The following is a 14,983-nucleotide window of genomic DNA, read 5'->3' as shown; positions in this document are numbered from 1 at the left end:
TATGGCCTCCTGTTCACCATCTGTTATCAGTCTAGTGTGTTATCATCCCCCCTTCCCCTCCTCCTCACCCTACGCAAACGTTCAAGAATGATAATATTCTTACTGATAATCATACCCAGAAGCAGTGTATATAGTAGTCATCAAATGAATTAACGTAAAACATGAAAAAAAAAAAAAATGTTCGTGTAATTTCTCACTAATCACACAACGAGGTAATGTTGTGGGGGTATCCACCCCACCCTCCCAAAAAAACCTCTCCTTTGGCTCTCACGTGTTTCACATAACGCCAACCCCTCCCTCCTTTACCCCCCAGAGGTTTCGTAATCATTGTACGGTGTGTGTGTGTGTGTGTGTGTGTGTGTGTGTGTGTGTGTGTCTGTCTGTCTGTCTGGACTCCTGTGGTGTAAATGTGTGGCCTCATCTGCAGAGGACAACCTGGAGTAACTGGGTAGTTCTCTGGGATGAATATACATTTACTCAGAGTGTCATGTAATGTGTTCCTATCAGTATGCAAAAGTTTTTTTTTTCTACATCATTATACACATAACGTGTCTATGACCTGTGCTCAGTGGATGGTTGGGGGACGGTCTCGAACAACCTGTGACCTGTGACCTTTTGAAAATTTCAGTTCTACGAAAAAGGTCGTGTGATATTGTCGCCACATTTGAGTAATTGACTACAGCCGCTGGCTCTCCCATCTACCTCCCTTCTCCAGAGCACACTGCCTCATCCCCTGGCTTACTGCACTACGACCACACCCACACGCACTTCCTGACGACCCAAGAGACTCTTTATCAACGTCTTCCACCTCCTTCACATCCTACCACTGATACCATTCTTACATATCTGGTGACCCCGAGCGACCTCTGTTGTCTCCTGGCTAACCCTGACACCATCTGAGTCTTCTCGATAACCCTCAACAACCCAAAGCCTCGACCATGTTCTTGATTCACTCCGACAACGCCAGAGGTACTTCCTTCGCGTGCCTCCCCAGCAGTCGGTCTATCATACTCCTACCTCCCTCACCCGTGACGCAACATCCACTGACCTGTCCTCACGTTAGCACTGCTCGAGTCCTTTCTAAGCCTCTGACACCGTCCGACAACCGATTGTGTTTCTAAAACATTCCTGACGCCTTCTGGCATCTGTTGACACCTTCTAGCACTCAAAAAAAAACAAGTCCTGCCACCACTCATCTCTCTTGTACAACGTCCGGACACCACGTCACGCAAACACACCTCAACACTCCTGTCTGACACACACGCCCCACCTGCTGACATCCAGTACCCCCAAGAGACACACCTCTCACCACCCAGGTACAATCCCTCGTTCCACCAGTTGATGTTCCCTCCTAACACTCGCCGACCCCCTCCCAACAGCTCTTGCCACCCCAGCTAACACCTGCCGACCTCTCCACAGCACCTTCAGCGAGCCCACGGGCCTGAACTTCGCCACCTGGATGCTGTTCAACGTGCCTGGGATGATAGTGTGCTGTCTGCTGGGCTGGAGCTGGCTCCAGATCCTCTACATGTGCTGTGGGTACGATTGTTAAACACGTTTGTAATTGTTCATTCACAGCTACAATATATATATATATATATATATATATATATATATATATATATATATATATATATATATATATATATATATATATATATATATCTGCTTGGTTCAGTCCAGTGTCTGCCTCTTAGGTGTGGAAAGCGACAATTAAGAAGTCTCCCATATGCATAATAACCTACAATGAAACGTCTGTCTCAACACATACGCGTGTGGCTCTCCTAGCTCTTCGGTAGATAACCACAAGACATCAACTGACCCATGGTTGAAATGCATTTTTCTCGTCATTTAGTATCTTGGGGGGGAAGAGGCTGGGCAAGGACTAGGTCTGCCCTCCTCCTGTGTTATCTCACGTCAACAGATGCCTCAAAATCAACTTATTTCAGAGTCCATCCTCCGGTCATCCTTCCCCAGCTGGAACCTGGTCATCCATGCCTACCTAGCATCCATACATCAGCTAGGACCTGGTCATCCATGCCTTCCTTGCATCCATACATCAGCTGAGACCTGGTCATCCATTCCTACTTTCAATCCATACATCAGCTAGGACCTGGTCATCCATGCCAACCTTGCATCCATACATCAGCTAGGACCTGGTCATCCATGCCTACCTTGCATCCATACATCAGCTAGGACCTGGTCATCCATGCCTACCTTGCATCCATACATCAGCTAGGACCTGGTCATCCATTCCTACTTTCCATCCATACATCAGCTGAGACCTGGTCATCCATTCCTACTTTCCATCCATACATCAGCTAGGACCTGGTCATCCATGCCTACCTTGCATCCATACATCAGCTAGGACCTGGTCATCCATGCCTACCTTGCATCCATACATCAGCTAGGACCTGGTCATCCATTCCTACTTTCCATCCATACATCAGCTGAGACCTGGTCATCCATTCCTACTTTCCATCCATACATCAGCTAGGACCTGGTCATCCATGCCTACCTTGCATCCATACATCAGCTAGGACCTGATCATCCATTCCTACTTTCCATTCATACATCAGCTAGGACCTGGTCATCCATGGTCACCTTCCATCCATACATCAGCTGAGACCTGGTCATCCATGCCTATCTTGCATCCATACATCATCCATCACTTCAAGCTCCTCTCTCTCGTTAGGTCTTCCACATAAACTTCCCAAGTTTACCTCCCCAAATGTAACAATTTTCTTCAGATGTAAATAAAATGTACAGAAAGATATGTTAATTTACATACAAGTCATACTATTATTAAACTTAACTTCTGGGTTCCTGTGACGACGTCTTGACGTGAACACGTCATGTTAAACTGCCATCATGTGAAGACTGCAGGGCGAGTGGCATGGGTACACTACGCGTGAGCTGAAATGGGAACAATGACGTGTGAGCTGACATGGGTAGACTGACGTGTGAGATGACATGGCAGCACTGACGTGTGAGCTGATATGGGTACACTGACGTGTGAGATGACATGGCAGCACTGACGTGTGAGCTGATATGGGTACACTGACGTGTGTGCTGACAGGGTACATTGACGTGAGCTGATATGGAAACAATGAAGTGTGAGCCGAAATGGGAACAATGACGTGTGAGCTGACATGGGTAGACTGAAGTGTGAGATGACATGAGTACACTGACGTGTGAGCTGACATGGGTAGACTGAAGTGTGAGATGACATGAGTACACTTACGTGTGAGCTGACATGGCAACACTGGCGTGTGAGACGACATGGCAACACTGACGTGTGAGACGACGTGGGTACATTAAACCACGAAGACATGAGGTCTGAATGACCTCCTCATGTTTAGTCTTATAAGGTCTGACTGACTGTACTAGTCTCTGATATGTAAAGTCAATGGGTTCTTCCTAGGCTATAGTACTCCTTACTATGCATTCTATATCATTTGTACAGTATCAGCTGTGACACACTCTGCAACACTGAAAAGTATATGTAAGGACATTTCTTTTTTCTTTACAGTGTTTTTGATGTTAAAGATAACTAGTAGAACAAATGCATGACCCTGATCATAATCCTATTGTAGATCTCATTAGCTCTGCCTTAGAAACATGCTGGACTCTGTACCCGACCTTAAGAAGTCAAGGATTTTCATACAGACGAAGGATGATGCACATTTATGCTACGACAACAGTATGGATCAGTCTTTTCCACGTGCTATCATTGTGTTCCAGTGAAGCCTCGCCACAACATGCTAACACTGGCAGCGGTCAGTCACACGACTGAGGGAGCTAGTGTTTGTAACGGTAACATTTTTAGATGAGAGTCTTTCCTTTATCTTCACATGTCAGGTAAGAATTTCACATATTTTTTTTTCCTGAAGTTATTCAGTTAGACTCTAACACTTTACAGGAACGTTAAGATCAGGGTTTCAGTTTACGTATGCTGTGATGTCAGGACTCAGAGGTGTGTGATTGAAGGGAGGTGCCAAGCAGCCTCACACTTTCATAAAGTAACACAGCATCTAAGGGACACTCTAACCCCTCCCCCCTCACACACACACACCCTTTAGAGCTATGTTGAGATCTGATCTTAACTGTTCTTTCCTCAAAGTGTTTACAAGGCCAGAATGCCTCACGTGAGCCATCACCAGTAAAGGTTAGGTCGTCTACGGCCTCCAGCCTCTCTTAGGTAAGTCATCCCTGGGCCGAATGTCAGCGGTGTTCAGTAGAAGAAAACGATCTGCCCAGTCACACACGTCTAATAATGTTTTCTCCATCATTAATATGTAAGATGAAGACTCACCAACCCAAAATTTGACACATTTTCCTATGCCATTTCAACCATTTCTTTATGTCTTAACCGGGTTGGTGTGAACAGGATCTTTTTATACGATGCTCCCAGCATCATCCAGTCATAAGAGACGTTAACGAATGTTAATCTTCTGTTATACACCATCTATCGTACGAATCTTGCCTGAATCTTTATTGTATGTCGAGATTAATGTCTCCAAGAAATCCTGAATATATAAAGCTTGCTTCCTGGCTCACGAGCACTATATAACACTATATGGTAGGTCACACAGTTATGGACAGTCAAATACGAATGGGTGGTAAAAATTATTGAGAAAATATCTAAGTGATACGTACCAAATTCCATGGTCAAATACTGAATTTTCTTAAGTTATATGCCAGGTTAAGTTCCAAGTTAAATCTTTTTACAAATGGAACGGAAGTTAGGGTTATGGGTCTTATGCCATTCAGTTCTTTAGGTGCTGGGAAACATTTGTATTAGTTTCTACGACCAAAAGGGCGATTTTCTTTGTTAGAAGTCGTTCCACGTCTTATTTTTCATGTGGCGTAACTTAAATAATATCAAAATTAGACATACGAGTTTTATACCATTTAGTTTTTATATGTTGGGAAACAAACTGCACAATATTTCTTGAGCATAAGACGTACACTTCTCAAGTTGTGGCCAAGGTTACGAGGAAGGTCAACATGCCTCCCGATCATGGACGACGAAGGCCAAAGCGATATCTCTGAAATCTCAGCTAGACTAAGCAAACAAGGTTCCTCGCACGATATCTAGGCTAGACTAAGCAAACAAGGTTCCTCACAGGATAATCTCGGCTAGGCTACGCAGACAAGGTTCCTCCCTGGATAATCTCGACTAGGCTACGCAGACAAGGTTCCTCCCTGGATAATCTCGACTAGGCTACGCAGACAAGGTTTCCCCCTGGATAATTTCGACTAGGCTACGCAGACAAGGTTCCCCCCCCCCTGGAAAATCTCAGCTAGGCTACGCAGAGAAATCCCCCCCCCCCCCATCTTGGATAATCTCGGTTAGGCTACGCAGACAAGGTTCCCCTGGTTATATAACAGCTAGGCTACGCAGACTAGGTTCCCATTGGATAATATCAGCTAGGCTACGCAGAAAAGGTCCCCCTGGATATCTCGGCTAAGCTACGCAGACAAGGTCTCCCCCTGGTTATATAATGTCAGCTAGGCTACGCAGACAAGGTTTTCCCCCTGGTTATATAATGTCAGCTAGGCTACGCAACTAGGTTCCCTTTGGATAATATCAGCTAGGCTACGCACACATTGTCCCCCCCCCCCCCCGAATATCAGCGAGGCTACACAGACATGGTTTCCCCCCTGGATAATCATACCATACATTAACCACATCAGAAAATGACTTTGGAATGACTTTGCAGGTGAGAGGGTGGGTATGACTGTTTCCTTATAACCCATTTTACTGTATAGAGTGGATCAAATCCGAGGCGTCTGACGGGCTACCGACCATAATGTTATGTATGACCTCACACCGTGTCGTGGTTTTCAATTACGACTGAGCTACTGCTAGAGGTTACGTGCTGTCGACATCACTATTTCATCCCTGGATCAGAGATAAATATGTTGCCTTTGTGTCTCGCACGAGAAAATAAAAAAAAATAAGGTGACTCACGGCTACAATTTTCGAACACCAAACTTGAGGTCCCACAAGTGTCAGAGTAACTTAAGAGCTCATATCTGTCCCTGAAATGATCTTTTTTTTCTGTAGCATAATCATGAAATAAATCGACGTCTAAATAAGAGTACTGAAATAAAATGATATTTCCACCGAAATCAAGTCTGTCAGATATGTTTGTTGAAAATACTTCAGGAGGCAACTTTTCCATACATTCACTACACACATATTCAGTGGTGTATCTAGTCAGCGTTCCTGACCATGACGCATTCAGGGGCCGACCAGAGTCGAGCGCATAGGTTCAAATCCTGGTTGTGGAAGTCGGTCCAGAGTCAACCCCTAGGGGCTAGTCTATAAAATGGGTATCTGGCTCAGGCATATATATATATATATACATATATATCCAGGTGAGGATATTCCCTCAAAGGCCCAGTCCTCTGTTCTTAATGCTACCTCGCTAACGCGGGAAATGGCGAAGTTTTGAAATATTTTTTTTTTTTTTTTTTTTTTGCTTTGTCGCTGTCTCCCGCGTTTGCGAGGTAGCGCAAGGAAACAGACAAAAGAAATGGCCCAACCCACCCCCATACACATGTATATACATACGTCCACACACGCAAATATACATACCTACACAGCTTTCCATGGTTTACCCCAGACGCTTCACATGCCCTGATTCAATCCACTGACAGCACGTCAACCCCGGTATACCACATCAATCCAATTCACTCTATTCCTTGCCCTCTTTTCACCCTCCTGCATGTTCAGGCCCCGATCACTCAAAATCTTTTTCACTCCATCTTTCCACCTCCAATTTGGTCTCCCACTTCTCCTCGTTCCCTCCACCTCCGACACATATATCCTCTTGGTCAATCTTTCCTCACTCATTCTCTCCATGTGCCCAAACCATTTCAAAACACCCTCTTCTGCTCTCTCAACCACGCTCTTTTTATTTCCACACATCTTTCTTACCCTTACGTTGCTTACTCGATCAAACCACCTCACACCACACATTGTCCTCAAACATCTCATTTCCAGCACATCCATCCTCCTGCGCACAACTCTATCCATAGCCCACGCCTCGCAACCATACAACATTGTTGGAACCACTATTCCTTCAAACATACCCATTTTTGCTTTCCGAGATAATGTTCTCGACTTCCACACATTCTTCAAGGCTCCCAGAATTTTCGCCCCCTCCCCCACCCTATGATCCACTTCCGCTTCCATGGTTCCATCCGCTGCCAGATCCACTCCCAGATATCTAAAACACTTTACTTCCTCCAGTTTTTCTCCATTCAAACTTACCTCCCAACTGACTTGACCCTCAACCCTACTGTACCTAATTACCTTGCTCTTATTCACATTTACTCTTAACTTTCTTCTTACACACACTTTACCAAACTCAGTCACCAGCTTCTGCAGTTTCTCACATGAATCAGCCATCAGCGCTGTATCATCAGCGAACAACAACTGACTCACTTCCCAAGCTCTCTCATCCAAAACAGACTGCATACTTGCCCCTCTTTCCAAAACTCTTGCATTCACCTCCCTAACAACCCCATCCATAAACAAATTAAACAACCATGGAGACATCACACACCCCTGCCGCAAACCTACATTCACTGAGAACCAATCACTTTCCTCTCTTCCTACACGTACACATGCCTTACATCTTCGATAAAAACTTTTCACTGCTTCTAACAACTTGCCTCCCACACCATATATTCTTAATACCTTCCACAGAGCATCTCTATCAACTCTATCATATGCCTTCTCCAGATCCATAAATGCTACATACAAATCCATTTGCTTTTCTAAGTATTTCTCACATACATTCTTCAAAGCAAACACCTGATCCACACATCCTCTACCACTTCTGAAACCACACTGCTCTTTCCCAATCTGATGCTCTGTACATGCCTTCACCCTCTCAATCAATACCCTCCCATATAATTTACCAGGAATACTCAACAAACTTATACCTCTGTAATTTGAGCACTCACTCTTATCCCCTTTGCCTTTGTACAATGGCACTATGCACGCATTCCGCCAATCCTCAGGCACCTCACCATGAGTCATACATACATTAAATAACCTTACCAACCAGTCAATAATACAGTCACCCCCTTTTTTAATAAATTCCACTGCAATACCATCCAAACCTGCTGCGTTGCCGGCTTTCATCTTCCGCAAAGCTTTTACTACCTCTTCTCTGTTTACCAAATCATTTTCCCTAACCCTCTCACTTTGCACACCTCGACTAAAACACCCTATATCTGCCACTCTATCATCAAACACATTCAACAAACCTTCAAAATACTCACTCCATCTCCTTCTCACATCACCACTACTTGTTATCACCTCCCCATTTGCGCCCTTCACTGAAGTTCCCATTTGCTCCCTTGTCTTACGCACTTTATTTACCTCCTTCCAGTTTTGAAATATATATATATATATATATATATATATATATATATATATATATATATATATATATATATATATATATATATCTTTTAAACTATTCGCTATTTCCCGCGTTAGCGAGTTAGCGTTAAGAACAGAGGACTGGGCCTTTTTTGGAATATCCTCACCTGGCCCCCTCTGTTCCTTCTTTTGGAAAATTAAAAAAAAAAAACGAGAGGGGAGGATTTTCAGCCCCCCGCTCCCTCCCCTTTTAGTCGCCTTCTACGACACGCAGGGAATACGTGGGAAGTATTCTTAATCCCCTATCCCCAGGGATAATATATATATATATATATATATATATATATATATATATATATATATATATTTTTTTTTTTTTTTTTTTTCATACTATTCGCTATTTCCCGCAATAGCGAGGTAGCGTTAAGAACAGAGGACTGGGCCTTTGTGGGAGTATCCTCACCTGGACCTCTCCTCTGTTCCTTCTTTTGGAAAAAAAAAAAAAAAAAAAAAAAAAAAAAAAAAAAAAAATATATATATATATATATATATATATATATATATATATATATATATATATATATATATATATATATATATATAGAGCGTTAATGAGATGGCCTTGATTAAGGCCTCAGTTGCCGTGCCGTCTTAGCTTACGCAATAAAACAAAAGTTTGGTCAGATAAACAAACACATTTCAGAGCTATTCGCCCATCACCTCGTCACAAAAGTTTAGAAACAAATATCATGGAAGACATTCCTCCCGACCTCGTTTTCTTTTTTTTCTAATATGATTCTTTAACCTCAAAAGCCATCTATAAACAAGGCTCCAGACTGTATGAACCCTCATCCTGAAGGGCACTTGAAGATACAGATTCGACAGTTAACACGTCAGTTCAGCTGGTCTGAAATTCATAACTTTCAGTCTAAGAGAGTAAGCTTGACTACGACTTCAGTTAATTCAGGATATCACATTCACGAATCCTCAGAATTTAGTCAGAATCTTCCTTGTCCAAGTGTGGTAACATCAGACTTGGACTTGCCTAGATATGCTAAGGTCAGGACTTTACTTCTCCAAGGATATGAAAGTCACGACTTTCACTCATACAAGTGAGGTAAAATCAGACAACCCCCGTCCACAGGAAGGGCAGGGTGCGGAATTCGACTCCCAACTGTGAGCGGGTCATGAAGGACTTCCTGCGTGGGCAGTACGAGTCCCTGGGTAGGATCTCCCAGCATGAGCTGGTGGTGCTCCTCTCCTTCACCCTCCTCGTCTTCCTTTGGGTGTTCAGGGCTCCAGGCTTCGTCACCGGCTGGGCCCATCACATCACCAACAGCTTTGACGAACGAGTGTAAGTCTGCAGAGACTATTGGTAACTCTTACCCTTTGAGAAGCTTCCTGTTCTCGTGTAATACTATATTCTTGGGTATGTATTGAACGCTCCGATTTCAAATGGCTTGAGAGGTTAGCAGACATTAACATATTTGACATCAGTGACTCACAGGTTATATGAACATCATCCCCGTGAGTAATGAATATTATCACATTTCATAAAGATAACATATCATCATGACTTACAACAGCAGAGGTGTAACAAGGTGTGTGTGTGTGTGTGTGTGTGTGTGTGTGTGTGTGAGTGTGTGTGTGTGTGTGTGTGTGTGTGTGTGTGTGTGTGTGGAGGTAGAAAGGAATCTGTGGTTTCGGTGCATTATACATGACAGCTAGAGACTGAGTGTGAACGAATGTGGCCTTTGTTGTCTTTTCCTAGCGCTACCTCGCACACGCGCGGGGTAGGGGCGGGGGTGCCATTTCATGTGTGGCGGGGTTAACGAGAATGAGTGAAGGCAGCAAGTATGAATATGTACATGTGTATACATATATATGTCTGTTTATGTATATGTATGTATACATTGAAATATATAGGTATGTATATGTGCGTGCGTGGGCAGCTATGTATATACATGTGTATGTGGGTGGGTTGGGCCATTCTTTCGTGTTTCCTTGCGCTACCTCGCTAACGCGGGAGACAGCGACAAGGTATAATAAATAAATAAATATATAAATAAATAAATAAATATATATATATATATATATATATATATATATATATATATATATATATATATATATATCTTTTTTTATTTTTTTTGCTGTGTCGCTGTCTCCCGCGTTTGCGAGGTAGCGCAAGGAAACAGACGAAAGAAATGGCCCAACCCACCCCCATACACATCTATATACATACATCCACACACGCAAATATACATACCTACACAGCTTTCCATGGTTTACCCCAGACGCTTCACATGCCCTGATTCAATCCACTGACAGCACGTCAACCCCGGTATACCACATCGATCCAATTCACTCTATTCCTTACCCTCCTTTCACCCTCCTGCATGTTCAGGCCCCGATCGCACAAAATCTTTTTCACTCCATCTTTCCACCTCCAATTTGGTCTCCCACTTCTCCTCGTTCCCTCCACCTCCGACACATATATCCTCTCGGTCAATCTTTCCTCACTCATTCTCTCCATGTGCCCAAACCATTTCAAAACACCCTCTTCTGCTCTCTCAACCACGCTCTTTTTATTTCCACACATCTCTCTTACCCCCACGTTACTTACTCGATCAAACCACCTCACACCACACATTGTCCTCAAACATCTCATTTCCAGCACATCCATCCTCCTGCGCACAACTCTATCCATAGCCCACGCCTCGCAACCATACAACATTGTTGGAACCACTATTCCTTCAAACATACCCATTTTTGCTTTCCGAGATAATGTTCTCGACTTCCACACACCCTCCAAGGCTCCCAGGACTTTCGCACCCTCCCCCACCCTATGATCCACTTCCGCCTCCATGGTTCCATCCGCTGCCAGATCCACTCCCAGATATCTAAAACACCCCACTTCCTCCAGTCTTGCTCCATTCAAACTTACCTCCCAAGTGACTTGACCCTCAACCCTACTCTACCTAATAACCTTGCTCTTATTCACATTTACTCTTAACTTTCTTCTTTCACACACTTTACCAAACTCAGTCACCAGCTTCTGCAGTTTCTCACATGAATCAGCCACAGCGCTGTTTCATCAGCGAACAACAACTGACTCACTTCCCAAGCTCTCTCATCCAAAACAGACTGCATACTTGCCCCTCTTTCCAAAACTCTTGCATTCACCTCCCTAACAACCCCATCCATAAACAAATTAAACAACCATGGAGACATCACACACCCCTGCCGCAAACCTACATTCACTGAGAACCAATCACTTTCCTCTCTTCCTACACGTACACATGCCTTACATCTTCGATAAAAACTTTTCACTGCTTCTAACAACTTGACTCCCACACCATATATTCTTAATACCTTCCACAGAGCATCTCTATCAACTCTATCATATGCCTTCTCCAGATCCATAAATGCTACATACAAATCCATTTGCTTTTCTAAGTATTTCTCACATACATTCTTCAAAGCAAACACCTGATCCACACATCCTCTACCACTTCTGAAACCACACTGCTCTTTCCCAATCTGATGCTCTGTACATGCCTTCACCCTCTCAATCAATACCCTCCCATATAATTTACCAGGAATACTCAACAAACTTATACCTCTGTAATTTGAGCACTCACTCTTATCCCCTTTGCCTTTGTACAATGGCACTATGCACGCATCCCGCCAATCCTCAGGCACCTCACCATGAGTCATACATACATTAAATAACCTTACCAACCAGTCAATAATACAGTCACCCCCTTTTTTAATAAATTCCACTGCAATACCATCCAAACCTGGTACGTATATATATATATATATATATATATATATATATATATATATATATATATATATATATATATATATATATATTTTTTTGCCGCTGTCTCCCGCGTTTGCGAGGTAGCGCAAGGAAACAGACGAAAGAAATGGCCCAACCCACCCCCATACACATGTATATACATACGTCCACACACGCAAATATACATACCTACACAGCTTTCCATGGTTTACCCCAGACGCTTCACATGCCCCGATTCAATCCACTGACAGCACGTCAACCCCGGTATACCACATCGCTTCAATTCACTCTATTCCTTGCCCTCCTTTCACCCTCCTGCATGTTGAGGCCCCGATCACACAAAATCTTTTTCACTCCATCTTTCCACCTCCAATTTGGTCTCCCTCTTCTCCTCGTTCCCTCCACCTCCGACACATATATCCTCTTGGTCAATCTTTCCTCACTCATTCTCTCCATGTGACCAAACCATTTCAAAACACCCTCTTCTGCTCTCTCAACCACGCTCTTTTTATTTCCACACATCTCTCTTACCCTTACGTTACTTACTCGATCAAACCACCTCACACCACACATTGTCCTCAAACATCTCATTTCCAGCACATCCTTCCTCCTGCGCACAACTCTATCCATAGTCCACGCCTCGCAACCATACAACATTGTTGGAACCACTATTCCTTCAAACATACCCACCTTTGCTTTCCGAGATAATGCTCTCGACTTCCACACATTCTTCAAGGCTCCCAGAATTTTCGCCCCCTCCCCCACCCTATGATCCACTTCCGCTTCCATGTTTCCATCCGCTGCCAGATCCACTCCCAGATATCTAAAGCACTTCACTTCCTCCAGTTTTTCTCCATTCAAACTCACCTCCCAATTGACTTGACCCTCAACCCTACTGTACCTAATAACCTTGCTCTTATTCACATTTACTCTTAACTTTCTTCTTTCACACACTTTACCAAACTCAGTCACCAGCGTCTGCAGTTTCTCACATGAATCAGCCACCAGCGCTGTATCATCAGCGAACAACAACTGACTCACTTCCCAAGCAAGGGGAATGGATGAGGAATGAGAGGTATATAAAGAAGCAGTGATGGCGTGTGAAAGAGATGCACGTGGCATGTTATGTGAAAGGTGGGCAGATTCAGAATGGGTAGAGAGCAGCGATATGAAAAAGTTGCTGGTGAAAGTGAAAAGAAGGATGTTTGGGCGGTACTTACAGGGAAGAAATGTAGATGATTGGGAGTTGTATAAGAGAAAGCGTCAGGAGGTCAAGAGGAAGGTGCAGGGGTTGAAAAAGACGGTGAATGAGAGATGGGGTGAGCTAGTATCAGTACATTTTTGGGAGAATAAGATGTGTTGGAAGGAGGTAAATAATGAGCAAAAGGCAAGAGAACACATAGGAACATCGGTGAAGGGGGCAAAAGGGAAAGTGGTAACAAGTAGTTTGATAATCGGGTGGTAAGCAAAGTGAGAGTCATGGAGAGTGGTCTGGTGAAGAAAGAGGTGGTGAAAGCCTTTTGTAAGATGAAATGTGGCAATGTGGCTGCAGTGGATGGTGTTGCAGTGGAATATATTACGAAAGAGGTGACTTTGTTGTTGATTGGTTGGTAAGAATATTCAGAGTATGTATGGATCATGGTGAAGTGTCTGAGAATTGGCAGAATGCATGTATGTATAGTGCCTCTGTATTTACGTGAGTGCTCAAACTACAGAGGTATAAGTTTGTTGAGTGTACCTGGTAAGTTGTATGGGAGGGTATTAATTGAGAGGGTGAAGGCATGTACAGTGCATCAGATTTGGGAGGAGCAGTGTGGTTTCAGGAGCGGTAGAGGATGCGTACATCAGGTGTTTAATTTAAAGAATGAATGTGAGAGATACTTAAGGAAAACAAATGGATTTGTATGTGGCATTTATGGATCTGTAGAAAACATATGAAAGGGTTGTTAGACGCAGTGGGAAATTATTTATCAAGGGTGTATGACGTGTGTACCAGTAGAATGAAAGGAGACAAAATTATTCCATGTGAAGGCTGGTCTGCGGCAGGGCTGCACAGACAGACAGAACCAGAATATGAATTAAGAAATAGGTGAAGAGATTAGGGCACAGGTCTGCTCTATCTGTACTCAGTCCCGAAAATGCAACTATACGAAAGCGCTTGACACTTCACACTTCGCCTTTTCCGTTTCCTTGTGGTTTTACCTGCATGTTATGTACACTCGCTACTTGTGTACTTGTGTACTTAGAAGCAGTGAAAAGTTTTAATCGAGATGTAAGGCATGTGTACGTGTAGGAAGAGAGGAAAGTGATTGGTTCTCAGTGAATGTAGGTTTGCGGCAGGGGTGTGTGATGTCTCCATGGTTGTTTAATTTGTTTACGGATGGGGTTGTTAGGGAGGTGAATGCAAGAGTTTTGGAAAGAGGGGCAAGTATGAAGTCTGTTGGGGATGAGAGAGCTTGGGAAGTGAGTCAGTTGTTGTTCGCTGATGATACAGCGCTGGTGGCTGATTCATGTGAGAAACTGCAGAAGCTGGTGACTGAGTTTGGTAAAGTGTGTGAAAGAAGAAAGTTAAGAGTAAATGTGAATAAGAGCAAGGTTATTAGGTACAGTAGGGTTAAGGGTCAAGTCAATTGGGAGGTAAGTTTGCATGGAGAAAAACTGGAGGAAGTAAAGTGTTTTAGATATCTGGGAGTGGATCTGGCAGCGGATGGAACCATGGAAGCGGAAGTGGATCATAGGGTGGGGGAGGGGGCGAAAGTCCTGGG

At 43.6% G+C, this 14,983-nt stretch overlaps 1 protein-coding gene across 2 annotated transcripts in view; it reads left to right on the top strand.

Moving 5' to 3' along the window:
• Positions 1 to 14,983, top strand: part of LOC139756520 (Na(+)/citrate cotransporter-like) — a 131,464-nt gene that overhangs the window by 90,320 nt on the left and 26,161 nt on the right. For both annotated transcript variants that reach the window (XM_071675995.1, XM_071676006.1), the window contains exons 7-8: positions 1,420 to 1,539; positions 9,552 to 9,761. In XM_071675995.1, the coding sequence (XP_071532096.1) occupies positions 1,420 to 1,539; positions 9,552 to 9,761 (330 nt within the window). The remainder of the gene's footprint in view (positions 1 to 1,419; positions 1,540 to 9,551; positions 9,762 to 14,983) is intronic.

The sequence above is a fragment of the Panulirus ornatus genome, chromosome 2, assembly GCF_036320965.1.
Source record: "Panulirus ornatus isolate Po-2019 chromosome 2, ASM3632096v1, whole genome shotgun sequence".
Taxonomy (NCBI): Eukaryota; Metazoa; Arthropoda; class Malacostraca; order Decapoda; family Palinuridae; genus Panulirus; species Panulirus ornatus.
This window is presented reverse-complemented; position numbering and strand designations above follow the sequence as displayed.